At 48.4% G+C, this 19,385-nt stretch overlaps 4 protein-coding genes across 8 annotated transcripts in view; 1 reads left to right on the top strand and 3 right to left on the bottom strand.

The window, feature by feature from the left end:
- The window catches only part of LOC120949674 (galactosylgalactosylxylosylprotein 3-beta-glucuronosyltransferase P), a 43,059-nt gene extending 37,767 nt beyond the window's left edge, over positions 1-5,292 (bottom strand). Inside the window, exons 1-2 of one of the 5 annotated variants that reach the window (XM_040367098.2) lie at positions 5,198-5,292; positions 3,259-3,651 (exon numbers count right to left, since the gene is read on the bottom strand). The gene's annotated coding sequence lies outside the window, so the exon portion shown is untranslated. Of the gene's footprint in view, positions 1-3,258; positions 3,652-4,862 lie in introns of all 5 variants that reach the window. The other 4 variants (XM_040367096.2, XM_040367097.2, XM_040367095.2 and 1 more) reach the window with 4 other exon arrangements.
- Positions 5,293-8,059: 2,767 nt separating this feature from the next.
- On the top strand, positions 8,060-14,421 carry LOC120949286 (uncharacterized). The gene is given in 12 exon segments (XM_049606807.1): positions 8,060-8,199; positions 8,981-9,181; positions 9,251-9,492; positions 9,579-9,875; positions 9,952-11,040; positions 11,242-11,293; positions 11,533-11,847; positions 12,414-12,923; positions 13,007-13,309; positions 13,364-13,510; positions 13,565-14,048; positions 14,113-14,421. Coding segments are annotated over 12 exon segments (3,834 nt in total). The 5' UTR covers positions 8,060-8,193; the 3' UTR covers positions 14,301-14,421.
- On the bottom strand, positions 14,314-15,161 carry LOC120949288 (ubiquitin-fold modifier 1). Its single transcript, XM_040366497.2, has 3 exons — positions 14,958-15,161; positions 14,814-14,870; positions 14,314-14,742 (listed from the first exon to the last, which is right to left on the bottom strand). Exons 1-3 carry the CDS (start codon positions 14,963-14,965, stop codon positions 14,541-14,543), a joined length of 267 nt encoding a protein of 88 aa, XP_040222431.1. The 5' UTR covers positions 14,966-15,161; the 3' UTR covers positions 14,314-14,540.
- A 285-nt stretch (positions 15,162-15,446) lies between these two features.
- Positions 15,447-18,048, bottom strand: LOC120949285 (MAU2 chromatid cohesion factor homolog). Its single transcript, XM_040366493.2, has 5 exons — positions 17,696-18,048; positions 17,409-17,588; positions 16,817-17,342; positions 16,269-16,731; positions 15,447-16,194 (listed from the first exon to the last, which is right to left on the bottom strand). Exons 1-5 carry the CDS (start codon positions 18,038-18,040, stop codon positions 15,654-15,656), a joined length of 2,055 nt encoding a protein of 684 aa, XP_040222427.2. The 5' UTR covers positions 18,041-18,048; the 3' UTR covers positions 15,447-15,653.
- Positions 18,049-19,385: the final 1,337 nt, after the last annotated feature.

The following is a 19,385-nucleotide window of genomic DNA, read 5'->3' as shown; positions in this document are numbered from 1 at the left end:
AGGAATAAAAAGCTTTCTCGTTTCTGAATGGCTGTAAGCCTGTGTGGGAATGTTTGGAATTATTTTGTTTACGATCAAATGGATAAATGTTTCATAAAGACTTTTTTGAGACGAATACTCACAACAATCACAGAACAATAATCTACTAGCTTCCACGAATTGAAAATTTACTTGCACCGTTTATTGAGTGGTGAAGAAAATTAATAAAAGAAAAGATTTTACTTTTTAACTCCACGAAAACAGAGAAGAAAGCAAAATGATGCTAAAGCTTTAGCGCCCAGGCGATGAAGCTAAAGGGGGAATACAAATTTATGACAAACTTCTTGAAATATTTATCAGCTACTCTCCGCGACGGAGACTTTTCCCAGTCGCGTTTTTGTAAAGTTTAGCTTATCCTTCTGATATGCTAAGTGGAGTTGCTGTAGGACGAAAAGAAGCTCCATAGCGCTCCCATGCTCCCCGGAGGGAGTATTTCTGAGTAATGCCATGCAGATTCGTGTGACATTTAGTGTGAAATAAAAGATTGCTCGCTTTCAAGAAGTCCCTTAAAATGATTACGAACATCCAGCTAACATCGGATGGGCGTTAGACCCTTGCAAGTATAAAATCTTCAAATCGCACACCACATAAGCTATGGTTTGAAGTTGTACAGCAGTTTAACTGACTGGAAAATGTAATATTCACTCTGCAACACACTACCACCACACAGCTACCACTACCTCAATACACATATTTTTACCGAGAGTAGCGTCCATAAAGGGCAGATACACCGGTCGTACCGGCAAAGGTAATGCGAACTTTCTTGCACCGCCCCCAAGCCACACCATTCAGGTGAAGCACCCGGAAGGAAACAAAGAACGAGCGTACAAAAGCTAATGGCACTCGCTTGGTCCATTGTCGTCTTAGTGTAATCATCTTGCAGAGGGGAATAGTAAAGGTAAGAGAGCATAGGGCCGTAGCTGGTCGGCATGCAGGGCGAAAAAGATATGATAATGGAAGTGCTCTCGCTCTCTATTCTGTTCTTCCATCCGGCGCTGCCTGGCTGCAATTTTTAATGCATTTCAAACTCTTTTGAAACGCTTTTTTTGTTGTTGCGATTACTGTTGCTGTTGCTTTGCACAATTCATTGAGCGGAAAATTGGCGCAAAAGAACTACTTTACTGATAACGCTCGGTGGAGTGTGCAGAAGAAAGTTTTAGCAATTTGTTTCACCGTTAGCTTTCTTGGTCGTTAGTAACAAGAGCGAGATTTAATGGAAACACAAACAAATTAAACTTTACAAAACTGAACATTCTTTCTAACGCATTAATGTAACCTTCAAACACATCTAGCTCGATTCTAATTAATTAATAAGCCCATTAAACTACTCATAACAATTACAAACAGCACTACACTTCCTGCACCATAAAACAGCTGATTGGCAGCATTATCGGGCTCATTCTCAATAAAACATTATCGTAAAGCAGTGCATTAACACCACCGCCCTCCGTGTGTGGGCGGATACCGTGTGAATGTAACGCAAAAATAAAACTCATCACACAATCGTGCCTGCGCACCGTGCCAAGGCATTGATTTTCTATCCATTCATTGAGCGTAGGAAAAGTCATAAAATCTCGCAACTCACGAGGCCGCCGCGCTCTAGAATAAGCTTTTGCTTCAGCTTGTGCCCTTCTTCTCGCACTGTAGCTTTCTGGGAGCGTCTTACTAAATGGGAGAATGATCGTAAATCTCCTCCCCCACCCCCCTCTCCCCTTCTTCGGAGCCAAGGCATCATTCCAATAAGTCTGTTTACTTTATTGGCACGGGGTTAGCTAATTAGCTATTGACACGATCTCTCTCTCTCTCTCTCTCCCCCTATGACCGGTGCGGACGTTTGCAATGGGAATTAGCAGAGGAACAAAAAATAGATCCCCGAGATGAGAGATCCGCTACTTCATTAGCACATTATCACAGGATGGTGAGTATGTGTGTATCTTTTTTTTGCGATTTCTCCACTTTTTTGCTGCTGCTGCTTGTGTCTGACGTGAGTAAGGTTTAAACCGGCGCTTGCCAGTGCTATGCCCCGTGTTGTTTGGCTTGTTTTGCAAGCGCACATAAAGTTATGACAGATAAATTTGGCTTTGGTGCAGACATTTTACGAGGGGCAGTAAAATACGTTCGATTGTATCTTAACATGCGTGACAGGTAAATGTGTAATAAAGAAGCGCTCGGCAAAAGAGCACGCCATTGAACTGTAATGCCACGCAAAGGCTAATCTTATGAAATTGTTTACATAGAAAGAAAGCAATAGACGCAAGTACGCCGCATTTCATTGGTCGCGCAAGTGAATCAAATCGTGTTTGTGTGTAAAAAATTAATAGCAAATAACAATCAACATTTGGTGGTGCGGCCAACAATACTGTTACTGTTCAACTTTAACTCTCCATTTACAGGTTCACTTTGAGGTTTGAACAGGCCACGCCGGGTACGGGACAATGTACAATCTTGTAGTGTTTTTGATGTGCAAACATGCAAACATTCTTGTACGGCGGCACCAACAAGACCAACACAGCTGTACTTTAAACGAAACGGTCATAAATAATTCATTTTTCTATGCCATGATGCTAAACCCCTATCTCCACTAATCCAATCCAATCAATACCGTTTTGTATAAATTTGGTATCACAAAAAGTGTGTGTGATTGTGTGTGAAGGCTGGGCTGCCGTTTGTAACCCTTTTATCGCAAACCGAGCTCGGGAGCGCTCTCGATTTCCATTCCCACTCCCAGGAGGTCAATAAATAAGCTTATTATGGAGACGGAGTGGACCTTTACGCATGCTGGCCTGACCTACGCCACCGAGACTGTGCACGCAACCCGACCCGGCCCGGCTGAGAGTCGGGGTCATTTTAATGACCCCGGGTTCCGGTTCCCGGAAGTATCATCTATCATTTGCGCCAACCTCGAACGGCCAGAACTCCCGCCAGAACGCACCACAAACCGCAACACCGGCGTCGATGTCCTTCGAAGCCGGAAATCGAAGGAAACGAGGCAAAATAATTTGGTTTTCCGTACCGATGGGTGCCACCACCGGCACCACGAACGGTTATCGAAATGAAAAATATACACCTCGGATCGGGTTGGACCGGGTTTGCCGTGGCTAGGTTAAAGGGCTGATGCGGTAAACAACCCCTGTGCTTCCGCGGAGCAGGTTAGGGGGGGGGGGGGGGGGGAAAGGAAATCCTAACCTCTGAAGATGATGATAACTTGATTATCCTTACCTTTCGTGTTGTGACAGTTCAATTTATCACGCTGCATCCTTTTTCGTTCCGGTACGTCCAGTTGTGGTGCTCTGGCAACGGTGACAGACGAATACGTGATGTAAAGAAAGAAAACTCTCGCTTCCCTTTTTGGATCACTGAGTCAAGCGTTCGGGCAACTTGTAACAGACGCGAAATGGCCGCCGCTCTGGGCACTGCGTGACGGTTGATAAATTGAATTTTTCACAGCACTGCACTACCCACACACACACCTCACCGAATGGAAACAGTTTGCAAAACACTGGCCCTGGACACACTTTCACACTAAACTCGGCTGACCCGGGACAGTTCGGTTCGTGTCTTGGAGTGCTCTCAACACCGGACACCAAACCCGTGGCAGGACCGTGAGGCTATCTGCAATGGAAGGAAACGTGAATCCAAAAGGCTCGCCCTGTACCCGAGCCACACTGAGCCACAAAGAAACGACAAACAAAGGAGGCGACGCGACCGGCGAAACTAATTTTGACAGATGATCTGTCGCGACGTCCTGCTACCACCACGGAATGGTTCGAAAGGAAAAGGAGAACCCTAATGTGGCTGTGGCAGATGCCAAGTGGTTGGAACAACCGCCACCAATACCAAATGTTTTTCTCTCACATACACACACACACATTACCAGACATTCATCACTCATCGACGACGCACTTCACAACGAATGCGCAGGGATCTAAACAAACAACCGTGGAGTGAGCAAAACGGGAGTGAAGGACACGGATAAGCCGCCGACGAAAAACGCGACAATTACACACACACACACACACACACACACACACACACACACACTCAGGTACGTTACTGTGGAAACGCTTGCGAGGCAGGATAACCTGCAGCAAGGATTAAACCGGACCAAACAACAGCAAACAGGGGGAATAAAGGGTCGCCGAATGTGCTGCCAGCCAGCAGTCCCGTACGAAACGAGGGCGAGTTTCTAATTTATCGAACCACACCGTCCGGAAGGGACCATTAAGCGTTATAAAAAAGGGGTGAGAAATTGCGAACGGTAGTAAAAGCGGGGTATTACGTTTGCTTCCCCGCTTTTTTTAATGTGTACGCACGGCAGGTAAACACGCGCACGATGCGTGTGGAGTAAGTTCTGTAACGCCGGGAAGTTGTTCGGGACAGTTTGTTTATGCGACCTCGGAAGGGAGGCACTCAGGTTCTGGAACGCGCAATGTACGCAAAACGGGCAGTTCCTATATGCTCCTGCACGAAAGCCGAGGTACTGCTGCAAGCTGGACAGGGGTATTATTAAGCAATTTAAACTCAATTTTCACCACCGCCGCACTGTCGACGGCCTTTAGATTTGGTGCGCCTGGCAACAACTACACCGACTCTCCAGCCAACGGTCGACCATTAGCTCAACCTCAATAACTCTTTTCAAAACATAACTTTTAACTATTGCCACTATGAAAACAACGTTTTTTTTGGGGGGGTACGATGAGCCGGTTGCTACTCTCCCCAGAGCCAGAGCGACACGGGCTCGGGGCCCAAATTGGGCACTGCTTTTCCGTCGTCCGCAGACGACGACAGCTTAAATGCTTCTTTCCGTTTGTTTGTTCCTTCACTTGCCTGCAATGTTTTGCCTGTGCACCAACCAACCAACACAAAAAAACGGAAACAATCGATAACCTATTTTTCCATCGCACTCTCCCCAGCTCGGGCCGGAGTGGTTGGGGGAGGGGATTGGCCGTGCCGTGCGTGTTGTCGTGCCGTTTGGTCAACGCACTATCGCACCCGTTTAGCGTTTGCTGTCGGAGGTACGCCTTAAGTATCGGGGGACACTGAGTTAAAACACTTTGGGGAGTACGCGTACAAACGTTTTGGCAACACAAAAACAAGCTAGTGGAGCGATACCAACGAATATTTAGGTCCTAGTAGATGGCCGGGCGATACGCGATACCTTCCCCAACAACTTTGAACTACTACTGCTGCTGATGGTGCTGCTGCTGCTGCTGCTGTCAAAAGAGCTGGAATTCGACTGTGTTGTCCCCAGCATCAACAATTCGCTCCGTGGGGCTAGACGGCATGGAAAAGAGAGAGAGAGAGAGAGAGAGAGAGAGAGAGAGAGAGAGAGAGAGAGAGCGTGTTAAGAGAGCGAGAACAACAACGCACGGAGAGAGAGAACATCACTTGTGGAAAATTACAGGGCTGATCTATCGACGCACGGTGTAGTGTTATAACAAAACATAAATATTTCAATTTTCGGAATGCCCTCTATCAACTTCACCATTTTGCTATAGGTACGATATATAAATGATAGTATATGATAGTAGATGATAGATAGATTATGAAAACAGTCTACACAACGCTGATAACGCTGGCGGTGAGCAACCCTGCACCCTGCTGGCGAGAACAAGTTGATTGGATATTCGTTCTCCAAACTCCTATTCGCATGTGCTGATTTAAAATGTTCTCTCCTTTTCTTGCAGCGCTGGAGTAGAGTATTTTTGGATAAAAATGAGAATATCGTGAGTGTTTTAAACCTTTGCGCGCTGTTGCCTAGTCAAACCATGCACATGCCGGTTGCTGTATGAAAAAATGCATCAAACTCTCAATGTTTTGTGTTGGAAAATGTTCTTATCATTAAGGAAAAATTAATATAAAGTGTAACTTCAACACACTTTAGATCAACTGACTTAAAATTGCCCGTTTTTCGTCTTTTGTTATACAAATTGATGCAATTCCACCGTGATTTGTGAGCAGCATTTCCAACTGTCATGTTGAACTCTCACTCTCTCCGACCTTTTAAATTCTCTCTTTCTCGCTTTATTTTGCTCTCTCTCTCTCTCTCTCTCTCTCTCTCTCTCTCTCTCTTTCTCAATGCGGTTTGTTTTCCTTTCGTTCGGAGGCCAGGCAACCAGCACGTTCCGTTCTCTGCACTGGAAACGGTTTGTTTTCCCGCAGCAGCCCACTTGGACCTCCTCCAGTTTTCTTTCCGCCTGCCTTTTTCCTCCGTACCGCTGTCTGTTTTCTTTCCATGGAAACACACCACAAACCAAACCAGACCAACGCACACACGATGTCTCGTCTCACTACTCCAAGAGCGCTTGCTCTCGGACTCGGGGCACCACACCGGAGAACGTCGCCAGCTCTTTGGCAACGCGAACACCGTTTACGGGATTGGAAAATGGTACCTCGCTGGTTTAGCACATCGTTTCGCCGTCTAATTTGGATCTTTTTTTCGTTCATTTTTCCCATCGCTTGATTGTGAGTGAACGAGCGGAGCGGCATTAGCAATTCAATTTCTAATCGCTGCCAGATTAATGGTGCACCGGTTGATGCAACTGCACCGGGCGACCGGCAGCAACAATGCTTCCCTCCCTCCCTCCCTCAACCACCACGATGACCTTGCGCCGTGTGCGAATGCACTGTTTTTGTTCCCTGGGCACACCCGCACACACACACACAAACAGGCAGCGCGTGCTACCCTCATATGACGGCGGTTTGGAGGTCGGAGGTCGGAGATCTAACGATATATGACGGTCGATAAAAACTGGAGGGCTCCGCTGGTGCAATTGTTCGCTCGTCGATGCCCCCGAGGATTATGCTGGCGAGCGTGTGTAGCTCTTTATGCATGCCTGCTAATTGTTCAGTGCATCGACAACAGTGCACGGCTGTGCAGCGACCCGTTTGATGCAACTGACGGTTCCCGCTGCTCGACTGCGTTGTTTGTGTGCGTTTCGGTGGGTTCGCTGCAATAGAATCGCTCGGGAGCACGGGAAGCGGAGGGAACGGGATTTCAAGTACGATTGGTTTGGTATCGGAAGGACATGAACCACCCAAGCGAACATGATTAAAGATTCATCTGAATTCTGAATCTTTTTCGGTTGGTGGGGATATGCGGTGGTAGGCGGTAGACGTGCTTGTTCGGGTGCGCAGATTTGCGGGATTGGACGAGGGGTGGGGACCGAATATATGCGGTGATTAAATTAGGCACGCCAGCAGCCAACGGTGCGAACGCTTATCGCGGGCAGGCAAATTAATTCCTCGCCCGTGAATACTTAAACTGTTTCTACCGGAATTGGAGTTTTTTTGGGAAGAAATAGGAATTTGGAAGTATTGATTTAGGATATGTTAAACAACGATGTTAAGACGTGTCTGTTGGTTAGTAAAGATGATAAGAGCTACTAATGTTACCAAGATCTATCGTTTTAGGCATTATGCCCTGTAGGTACATCATGTATCAACATTGCCTCGAAGAGCCGAGATAAACGCCAAAAAGATGACAATCAAGTGAATTTTATAGCTTTTTTAGACCAAGGCAATGGTTGACCTTTTTGGCTGGGTATATCTTCGCCAGTATTCCTGACACCGATCCACTTATCTTTATTCTTTATGATTTACCACTATGAAGACGTTCAATTCTTCCCACTATAGTACCAAACAGCAACCTACACATACGTTTAATAGCACCTGTTTTGATGCATCACAACATCTCACTTTATCACCTTTCCCTCACCCAGATTTATAGCACCGCCATTAGGCACAGGTAGTTTGCTCGCCTATCCTACCATGACCTTCATCCACGACACTTCTAAAACCAAAACTTTCCTAGCTTCCGCAGGTAACCGTCTATGAAAGGGAATCCCCTGCATGGGGACGACTACATCGGCTTGATCGTGCGTTGAAATCGTTCGTGCCGACGTCACAGTGACTCGACTGTCGTGCGGAACGCATCGCTGCATATCTGATCGTACAACACACAGCGTGGAGACAAGTGCATGCCGTATCAAGTGTCGGGCACTTGAAGCAAGTGCCTTCGGGTCGGGAGAAAACTAGTTACGTTCTTAGTCCCGCCGTAGACGTCGTGCAAGCTGCACGATTGTGAGACGTTTGGTCGGTCGATCGTATCGATCGTGTGTGGAAACGATCGTGTCCGTGTTCGGTGATTGCAGTATGAAGGTGAAACTTATATTATTAACTATACAAATAGATTTTACCGACGTTTAAAGTGATTACAGGTGTACTATGTGTATTGAAAGTGTTAATTAAGTTTTTACGTTAGAAGAATTTGCGCTGTGTCCTATGTTCACTTCCTGTTTTATCTAGCAGCGTAGTACTTTCGAGTAAAAACAAGTTCTTGTTGGGTAATTCTAGAATTTGGAACGAACTTACCACCACGGTAGTGTCACGTTACAGTGGATTTTTTTCCGCAAAACTCTTACTGTTTCAACAAAGCAACTATCTAGTAGAAGATGAAACTTACAGTTCAGATAACCTGTCCACTGACACCTACATCGGTTACAAGCATCTTTCCCGCGCTGCCGTTCGTTCAAGTCACAAGTAAACGGCGTCGATTGCGACTTAAATGCTGGCGTTCGCTAGCACAAACCACAGCGTCTAGCCATGATCATTGATTATTATTCGATACGATCTACAAGTTTATATGAGTGGGGACCATAGGAACCCTATGTGGTGTGTAGTGACGGCGACACATGCGGTGCGGAGGGATCTCGATTGCCTGACTGCATAATACGCATATTTAATTAAACACCACAAACCGGAAATGCCTGTAGGAGGACCTATCTAGCGGCTAAATATGGGCAATTGGAATAGAATCACTTTTTGTAATGTAATGACGATTCAGCGGAATTGTTTCAGCTTGTTGTGAATTCTGAATCGCAAGATGATCGTACAATTCATTCGATGTATGTACAAACTAACTTTATGCCTCATCTTGCAGCTCCTTTGTTTGTTGACGATTCTTTGCGTCTGCGTGAAGATCAGTCATCAAAAAACGTCCCCATGTCCGGCGGTGTTTTCGTACGATGAGCGGGACGACACCCATGACACCTGGTTCGGTACGATACGTCTAAAGAGCAATGTACCCCTGTACGGTATCTTTGAGGACATTATCTTTTCCTCCCCGGTGCTGGAATTTGGGGTAAGTCGGTGCATGTCGTAACTGTCCAAATTCTTCTTTATTATCATGTCCTGTCCCTTCCTTTCCTAGACATTCCTGCGACAGCACAACACGGACGATAACGTGCACTTCCACATCATGGACAAATCGTACCGCGTGCGGGCGGGTGAGGTCGTGATCGTTAAGTTCTACGTGCGGTACGCCCCGGACAGACCGGTTCCATTGCTGCGTCAGATCCGGTTCAATGGACAAAACATTTGTACCGAAACGCGTCAAAATCCGGTGCGTACGAATGTACGCCCCGCCGGAACGAGCTATGGCAATGCGCACGTGTAAGTAGGCAGCTGTCTGTGGAATTCTATGTTCACCTATCTCCAAGTAGTCACTAACTAGTTGCATTGGTTGCGTATACAAATAGAGCAACATCCTCTGAAACCGACGATATCATTGCCGATGTCTACACACCACCCGTAGTACAACCGATCAATTCCCACGTAGCGCATGCTCCCGTAGAATCCCAGGTACAGCCGTTGTACTCCTCGAGTGCGTCGAGCTCGTCACGCGGTGGTACGGTGACCACCCGAGCTACCGATGCCCACCACAATCCCGCACACACTGGCGAAGTGTATCCATCACGATTCAGTACCGATGACCACGTGGAACACTCGTCTAGCACGTCCGGAAGTGGGGATGGGAAGGATCACGACTCGGATCGGTAGAACCTTCAGCTCCTGGAAATCTGATTGAATATAGATTCTGACGTTTTGCTTTCCCAAATTTCTTCCTTCCAGTCAGCGCATAGCGAACAGGAGGATCACTACAACGACGACTACCTACCGACCAATAGCCGAGGAGCGTATTTGGAACCAACCGTCGCAAAGATCTATTCCATCCGAGCCGACAAGCCCACCGAAGCGTGTTTCGACCGTTCCACTGATCGCCGACAAAGGCTTCACCACACTAGCGCCCATCGCTCGCAGTACTACCGCGGGTGGCACTAACCGGGACCAGTACTTTGCCGGTGATTACGCCTTCCTGCAGCACGAAAGTACACCCAAAGCTGGCCAAACGCACTACATCAACAAGTACGAGGGAGACATCTGCGGGACGGTTGTGCCGAAAGCGAATCCCCTGGTAACGCACGGCACGGTGTCGGAGCGGGGCCAATTCCCCTGGCACGGTGCACTGTACCGCAGTACGGTGACCGAGCTGAAGTATCTCTGCGGGGCAACGCTGATATCGCGCCGGGCTAGCATCACCGCGGCGCACTGTGTGACGCTGGAGAAAAGCTCCAAACCGGTCGATGCGGGCAGTTTGCTGCTGTACTTCGGCAAGATCGATCTGAGCAAGTGGAACGGGCCAGAAGAGGACGCCCAGATCCGGTCGATCCACATACCGGCCCAGTATCAGCACGAGCGGTTCTTCAACGACATTGCCGTGCTGGTGCTGAAGGAGGACATCAAGTACAGCAACTTTGTGCGGCCCGTTTGTCTGTGGAACTTTGACGACGACTACAAGACGCTGATCAACAAGATCGGGTTCGTGCCGGGATGGGGCTATAATGAGCATGGGCTGGTCAGTTCGCGGCTCTCCTTCGCCCAGATGCCGGTGGTGGCGCACGAAACGTGCATCTGGTCGAACCGGGACTTCTTCAGCAAGGTCACCTCGGACACGTCGTTCTGTGCCGGGTTCAAGAATGGCACTTCCGTGTGCAACGGTGACAGTGGCGGCGGCATGGTGTTCAAGCACAACAACCTGTGGTACCTGCGGGGCATAGTGTCGGTCAGTGCGGCGCTCCAGGATCGGTTCCACTGCGACTCGAAGCACTACGTCGTGTTTACGGATGCGGCCAAGTTTACGTCCTGGATCAAGGGACTCATGTAGCAGGTAGCGCAGGCAAGCGCGCGCGATAGGAGAGTAGTAATGTTAGTGAAACCAATGTAGAGTTACTTCAGCAATATGTACAATAGTGAGCGCAATAAAACATGAAATATGTCTTAATCTAGCGAATGCCGTTCCTTAATCTCGAGTCTTGAATTCCGACCCACTAACTCGAATTCCCATCGACGTCATCGTCGCAGCTCCTCGACTGCGCGTTCGCTTGACCATTGCGACCGATACGTCATCAGTACGGTTACGCGTTAGGCTTTGAATCACCCTACCCCGATGTAGCGATCGGTTCCCTGCCCCATCCATCAAACCCGCGCGAACGAGTGATGAGTGTTTGATTGAAATGTGTTTGGCGCCATTATCAATCCAAAGGGTCGGGATTATCGGTGCAGCAGGCGTGTGTTTGTGGTCGCCCTGCTCCGAAGCGCCGCCGTGCGAGCTCAACTCATTCGGTTCGTGATCTTCGATCAGACAGGAGCTAGGAGCACACAGAAGAAGCAAATAATAATAAAAAAAAACAGATCAGTCAGTCAAAGATGTTGCCCGAGACATCACTGCTGTCGCTGATCCTCGGGTGGACAGCCGCTGGCGCTCTCGCCACCTACATACGCGTGGGGCAAAGTGCAGAAGTGCGCCTACCAACGCCACAAGCGACCAGCTGCAGTGATCTGTTTACGATCGATCACGAAGATGCGTACCGGAAGCAGTACGAGGGTACGCTGGTGCTGCGGCCCAACGTTACGATCCGTTACGTCCAGATGGTGGTGCAGTTTGATCGTCAAGTGGAGCAACTCACGGTAAGATACGCGGCTGGGATCGTCCGAGGACTGGTGGTGGCCATTGCCAGTGCCAGTGATCGCGTGCGTCTTGTTTACAAATAACAGCAACAAGAAAAAACTACGTAGTGTGTAAGTGCATCGATGCAACGGATGCAGTGCTGGAATTTGATGATAAAGGCTTGCCAAGGCAAAGGCTATCAATGGTGGTAGGAATGCAGTTTCGTTGCGTTTGTGAATAATATATAAAAAAAAACACCTGAACCGTCGTCGCACTGTGTCGGTGATCGTGTGCTCACTGTAGGGTTACATGAAGGATGTAATTGATTAACGATCGAAGTTGATCGACGTAATGAGTAACACCAGTGACAAGTGGACTGTGCATTCTGAGAATTCAATGCAAGATCATTCATCTTGCAATGGTAGTGGTGTTACCCAATGGCAGGGAATTGAGTAGTGCGCGTCAACGCTATTCGCAGGAACCGCCCCATGGCGTGTTCTCATCATCCTGTACAACGCCAGCAGCGCTTCAAACATGTAATTTATGGCAGCTGTATTGATTGCTGTATCATTTCTATTCAAATTAGAATTACTTTGGAAGAATCAGCACCATCGACCACCAGAGCTTTCACATCGCCAATCTAACGTACCCGTTACGCGCAGGCACAGTGGTCAAGATCCCGCTAGAAGTGTCCTACACCACGGGTTCCCCTCCGGCGGTCAGCCGTATCGAAGTCAACGGCGTTACGATCTGTCCAGTGGGCAATTTAAGGTAAGCGGGCATAAGGCTGTGTGCGTCAAAATCGAAGACTTTATTCAACCGTCTTATCACCTCCAGACCTTTGATCAGGAATTTCCGTGATCCATGGACGGGATCGGTACTGCCGGGCGCGAGTACCACGACCCAGCCGGAAGTACACTCGAAAAATGGAACCGCAGAACCGGCCCATCAGTTCAACTCCTCCTGCCAGGCGATTCGTACCGGGGTGATCGTGTCGTCGGGCCGCTGGGACGCGGTTATGAATCTCGTGGCCGAAAACACGGTCGATCGGGCGTTGATAGAGATCGTGTTCGATCAGCCAGTGTACATGTTGGGGGTAGGGGTAATACAGTGGCATTGTGGCAGGGGATGGGAAGAACAGTGTAAAGCTACTTTTATGTCGTCCTTTTTTTTGGCCAGAACCCTTTCGGCGAGGTGACGACGGAAGACAGCGTGCGGTTTAGGATCGAAAACCGAACCTTCATACTGGCGAAGGATGCGGAGATAGAGCTCAACTTCTTCATCCGCTACAACCAGATGGGACCGATCCCGGACGTGGTGGAGGTGAATTTCAACGGTCACAATCACTGCCAACAACGAAGACGCCGTGTGTTGAACGAACCTGCCAGGGAGGAAGAACATCGGAGAACCACAGGCAGGACTACCTCCACAACGGAACGTGCTACGGCGTGGGTAAAGTTGGATCACACAACGGAAAGGACGGTAAGATCGGATAATTGCCTAATGTGAGCTGTTAATGAAGAGGTGTTTCTTTAGCATGAAAATACCGGATGGTCATTGGAGCAGGATGAGTGTGCAACAGTGTTGGAACCGGTCGGGACCCGTATACGATCGCGAATCATTGGTGGAGTTACGTCCAACCAGGGCGAACATCCGTGGCATGTGGCTATCTATCTGGATGAGGTAGGTCGGCTCGAGTGAACTAATACAGCAACTAATAGCAATTGCCCTTTACAGGAGTATCAATGCGGTGGCAGTATCATCGGACGACGCTGGATCCTAACGGCGGCCCACTGTCTGACGCGCCAAAACACGAACGAAACGCTGGACGTGGATCTGTTCCGGGTGTACACGGGCATCATAGATATCAGTACGATCGATGATCACTTTTATCGTACCGCCGATGAGGTTATTGTTCATCGGGACTACAATCCTGTGATGTACACGACGGATATAGGGCTGCTACGGCTCAAGCGTAACATCACCTACAACAGCTTTATAAAGCCCGTCTGTCTCTACAATCGTACGGTGGACATTAGCACGTTCTATGGCCGCGAGGGAAAGGTTACCGGCTGGGGATTCAATCGGGACGGCGTGATCAGCAACGTGCTGAACTATCTAGAGGTGCCGGTCGTGTCGCAAAAGATGTGCTCCCAGCGGAATGTACAGTTTAATGGAGTACTGGCGGTAGGCGAATCTTTCTGTGCCGGACATGCCGATGGTACGTGTTGGAAGATTTTTCAAACGGATTTGCTTGTTAATCACCGACTCTTTCTCCTTCGCAGGCAACTCCGTGTGCAACGGGGACAGTGGCGGCGGATTAGTGTTTGCCGAAGGCCCACGATACTACGTCCGCGGCATCGTGTCGATCAGTGCCCAGCGTCGGAACTTACTGCTCTGCGATCCGAACCAGTACTCCGTCTTTACCGATGTTTCCAAATTCCTCAACTGGATACGGCAGCAAGTATCGTAGATAGGCGGGCCGGCGCGTTACTCTTTTATGGAGAGAAAATATTTATTTCAATCGACACAGCAAAAATAGAACAGAACAACGATTAATAAAAATGCTTCTGCGCACAAAGCGGACACCGCGGTACGCTGGATGTTTTGCGTTGTTGCGTATCACATTGCGTTGGTAGCAGCAGTACGGATGAAACGGAACCCATTCCTATCGAAGTAGCAGTGGACACTGAAACGGAAACTATCGCGGTCACTAGCAACGGCATCCGACACGATCGCGGGGAATTAACCGAAGCTCGGAACCGTGCTTGAGGAACACGGTGCCAGCCGTCTGCTGCGGGTTGATGCCGATACCATCGTCCGTAATGATGGCACTCGTCGCTGGGGGCACTTTGAACTCTTCCGCCGCGAATTTTAGAACCGCCGTGAAGGGTGTCGCTTCCGGAACGCTTAGCCTGTGGATGACAAAGTATGAGACGCGTGAAACACGATTCGGGCAAAGATAAAGTAGACAGGTTTTACTTACACCTTGAACGGCAGCTTCGGGTCGGAGGTGAGTGTAATCTTGAATGTTACCTTAGAGCTGCAAGAGAGAGCAAAAATGTAAGTGAAAGTATGATTCAATGTGGTTCCTGCAACGATTGCACGAGGCAACGCTGCCTTCACTTACGCTGCCATCGTTGCACAAGTTCTCTGAGTGAGTTGTCTATAATCTACGTCTAGCTAATAAAGGCTAGCTCAGGATGCCTTTCGCTGGAGAATGTATCGCAAAATGTAGCAGCTTTCCCTGAATTTCCTTTTCCACAAGTTCCTTCCGAAACTGGCACACGAACCAGACCAAACAAAATTGTCAACAAATGCAACTGACACGTCGCCGCAACACGAAATGACAGTTGAGAGTGGGCACAGTGACCTGCGCATTTCCGCTACACCTGCGCTGTGTGTTGCACTTTTCGCCGAAGAAAAACAAAATGCACCAATCGATTTAGTTGGCTTTGTAATTGACTTCCTTCTTGAACAATAGGAGTATTTTAAACAATAGGAGGACAATTAGTTTAAACCAAACCAAGAACATTTTGCCCGATATTCGCCCGTATCAGGTAACCGATTCAATTCAAAATAGCTTTCCGTTACTCCGATCACTAAGCCAACTTGAAGATTTCAGTTAAAACTTTATTTAATCTTACTTTCCATTTTACAGCAGCTTACAACCATCGTCGTCACTCACGCACACACGAACACACGCACACGAACACACAAACACACAATCGATATCTCTTCAACGCGTGAACGAGATTTGTTGCTAAACCTTCCAAATGTAATTTATACACAACCGCCAAGTCTCGCTCCACACACAGGTTACATCCTACTGGAACATAACTTGCTGGTTAAGTGTGCCCGGTAATCGTACAAACGTTCCGCCCTGCTGTTGTTGCTGCTGCTGCTGCTGCTGCACCACTAGTGGCACACCAGAGCCGGACGCTACCGCAACGGTCGGTGCGACAATGGTCGCGGCCGTCGGTTGCAGAAGCAGGTCCTGCGACAGCATCGGAAGCGGTGGATCGCCCTGGAACCAGTTGATCAGTGCGTGCTCGGGAAACTTGGTACACTTGAGCTGGTCGGCGATCAGGTTCTGGGAGAAGTGGACGTGATTGTTGTACGCTTCGATCTCCTGCGTCGGTTCCTTCAGCATCCGATGCAGATCCTTCAGTATGGCACTGCCCCACAGCTGCACGTGAATGTCCGGTATTTTGGACGCCAGCTGCATTGCCGGCGTGACCATGTTCATGCTTTCCTTCGAGTTGCCAATGCTAAGGAACACGTGGCTCAGCAGCACGAGCGAGCAGGACGTCAGCCGGTTCAGGTCTTCCGCGTTGGCCATCTTGAGGGTTTCGCGCAGAAAACGTCTACGGTGGGTAGGAATGAAAGCAACGTATTAGGATAATGTTTGATCAAACTCTCCACCTTGTGGCTTGCGTACTTGGCCTCATGGAAGCTGCTCTTGTGGAATGCATTCAACCCCTGCACGTAGTAGAAACTGCCCATCAGTGCCTGGCTGTTGGAGCACTGGGAATTTTCCTGCTGTATCTGCTCGAGGATGTTGCGCAAATCTTGCTCACGTTTCGTGCGCAAGTACACGATGGCAAGGTTCAGGTTGGCGAACAGTTTCAGCTCCCGTTCGGTCGTTTCCTGAATGCAGGCGTAAAATTGCTTCTCCGCGTGCTCGAACAAACTGGTGGACATGGCGTACAGGCCCAGCAGGCAGTGCAGCTGCGGTGCATGCTTCTTCAGCAGAAACTTGTTCGTCGACGACAGGCACACATCCTTGGCCAGGGCGATCTCCTTGATCGCTAGCGATTTGTTGCCCATCACCAGCCGGCACATGATGATGTGTTCGAGCAGGATGATCTGAAACACCGCCAGAATTGGTTTGTTTTCTTGAGCTGAAGGGGAGAGTGGAAGAAACAAACAAAAAAACGACATCATTAGCAAACCCGATGCACGAACCTGTCCCAAGGAGCGACTTACATTTCAGCTTCTCGATTTGCGTCAGTGCTTTTTCGGTGTACTTCTGTGCCTTGTCCATGTAGCCAGCCATCATCGAGTGTGAAACGGTGACAAGATACACCAGCACGTACAGCTGCTCCTTCGGCAACCACATGAACATTTCCGTGTTGTTCTGGCCGAATATTTGCTCGTCCGATGGCCAGTTCGGTGCAATGATCGTCTGGATGCTTTGCTGCAGCATTTTCAGGCTCGTCTTTACCGTTTTCACCTGGCCCAGCTGCAGGTAGTGACACACTTGCAGCACGTAAAAGAACACCTTCAAGTACTCCTTCAGGTGAACGTTCTGGATCGAATGGTCGATGATGGGGCTGGCCTGGTTCAGGATCGCCAGCACGTCGTTCGTTTTCCGTTCGATCATCATGATCATGGCCCGGCTGAGCAGGAACAACGATTTCAGATAGGTCGCGTTCGATTCGTCCGTCGATTCCACACCCACCGCCAGCAGCTCCGAGGCCAGCGTGTACTCTTTGTCTGTGGCATGCGTTTGCTATGAAGTAAAGACACATCTTTGGGTCAATTCAAGCTCAACAGCAAGCCCCTTACTGTCCCTTACCGCGAGCTGGAACAGCAGCTTACAGTGCCAGTACACGTTGTGCTGGGACAATTCGATCGCTTTCCTGAGCACCGGTTTGGCGAGCGAGCTTTGGTCCTGCTGCTGGTACAACTGCGCCAACAAACTGGCCGTGTCGAACTTAACATCGTCAAAGTTGTTAATGTTTTCCGAAAGGATCCACTGGAATGAAACGAGAAGTGAGAGGTGAGTGCACGACGCATCCCATGCTGCCGGGGGATAATCCCCGGTCACTGGCAGTTCGCTAATCCGCTATTCCCCCTACTAACCGCCTGCTCGAGATGGTTCTTGGCAAGGTCCGTGTTCTTCGTGTACGCCATCAGTATCTGGCCGAGCTGCAGGTGCGTTCGGGCTTCCACCTTCAGCGGTGGCTTGAACGTAAACAACGCCTGCAGGCACTGGATGCACTTCTTGATATCCGGCGGAGTCGAAGTGCGAAAGTATTCCGCCAGTCCCAGCAGGGATATGTAGCACGCATCCTGGGAGGATGTCATCAGACGGAAAGATGCACAGGAAGGGTTGAAAAAGGCGGAAAACTGGAGCGCTGGAGTTTCCCGATGCTCTCTCGGCGGGGGAAGCGAATGTACCGATCGACGTAAACAAAAACGATGCATCGGTGCCCGCACAGCTGGGAACGCTCGCGGTCAACGGCGATGACGCGGTTGCGATAATTGCGAAACCAAAGCTTTATTTATACAGCAAAATATACGGAAGATGTATTTGAAGGTCGTAAAGGTCTTGAAAACACGTGTGATTCTAGTTTTTGAAGAAAGCATAACTTTTTTTGAATATTTTTATTTGCAAAATAAACATGACGGATTTGTCCAATAGGGGATAGCGGTCGCCCACCGTGTAAGGGCTTGGTACTTGTTTCGACGGAGCGTATCGCAACGCATTGCGTGACGCACGCTGGTATCTGTTCGATGCGTTCTGCATGGATATGTCAACACATTTTACAAAGAAAAACATCAACAAACAGCAATAATACCTCTTATTTATAGGTTCTGATGTGATTATAATGTTAAATTACAACTGTAAAATCATTTCCAGTTCTGCTCAAAACAGTACAAAGCATGTTTTCGCTTTATTATTGCACATTGCATACTGACCCGCACACACCTGTTTTGCAGCAATTACGAAATTACTTTCTCTACATTTATTTTGATTTGTTAATAAAATTATTTAGTAGTCCAATTACACGTCCAATTGCGCTCGAAACAATTTAACGTGAAAAAATATCGATTTTCACCCGATATGATTGAACCATTTTGACAGACGCATCACGACGTGCGTCGAAATAGAAATTTTTCTACTTTGGCGCTGCGTCGTGCGTCGTTAACGCATGCGTCTGTCAAATCCCATACATTTTGGCAAAATCGCAACGCATTGCGTCGGAACAAGTACCGCTCTCTAAGGCAGCGGTCAGAACTTCGCCGCATGCGATTTTGCCGCAAGCTTTTGTATGGGATTTGACGTTAATGACAGCACTTGCGAATCTGCCGCATGCGGCGATGCGGCAAAATCAAAATCATTTGATTTTGCCGCATCGCCGCATGCGATTTTATTTCAGATGTCAAATGCCTAAAATCATATCAATGAATGATTATCTTTATAAAGAAACAACAAAATATCATTATAATACCTTGAAAAGCTAGAAAATTGAGAAAACTCTTTTCTTGCCGCATGCGGCAAAATCGCATGCGGCGAAGTTCTGACCATTACCTAAGTACGCCGCGTGACAGTGCTGCCAGCATTGGAAATGGCGTCTATTTCAAATTCCCAACGGTTACGAGCCACGCGTGATTTCAATGCATTTTTTTTATATCTTCACTAAAATTAATGTTTAAAGTTAGTTACCGTAGATGGAAGTGGTTATGATTAAACCGACGAATTGCAACTAATCGACAATCATTTCGTCCTTATTTTGTACCGTTCATCTTAGGCTCATGAAGGTTTGTT

The sequence above is a fragment of the Anopheles coluzzii genome, chromosome 2 (assembly GCF_943734685.1).
Source record: "Anopheles coluzzii chromosome 2, AcolN3, whole genome shotgun sequence".
Taxonomy (NCBI): domain Eukaryota; kingdom Metazoa; phylum Arthropoda; class Insecta; order Diptera; family Culicidae; genus Anopheles; species Anopheles coluzzii.
The sequence above is the reverse complement of the archived record's forward strand: the minus strand, read 5'-3'. Positions and strand labels throughout refer to the sequence as shown.

Excerpts from the sequence above, each read along its gene's own strand:
- LOC120949288 (XM_040366497.2), bottom strand. Across the intron at positions 14,743-14,813 it reads CCGAAGCTGCCGTTCAAGGT|GCTAAGCGTTCCGGAAGCGA; the intron begins GTAAGTAAAACC and ends TGTCATCCACAG.
- LOC120949285 (XM_040366493.2), bottom strand. The coding sequence starts at position 18,040 with ATGCATCGTTTTTGTTTACGTCGATCGGTACATTCGCTTCCCCCGCCG. Across the intron at positions 16,732-16,816 it reads GCAAATCGAGAAGCTGAAAT|CTCAAGAAAACAAACCAATT; the intron begins GTAAGTCGCTCC and ends TCTCCCCTTCAG. Across the intron at positions 16,195-16,268 it reads AGCAGCTTCCATGAGGCCAA|ACGTTTTCTGCGCGAAACCC; the intron begins GTACGCAAGCCA and ends TACCCACCGTAG.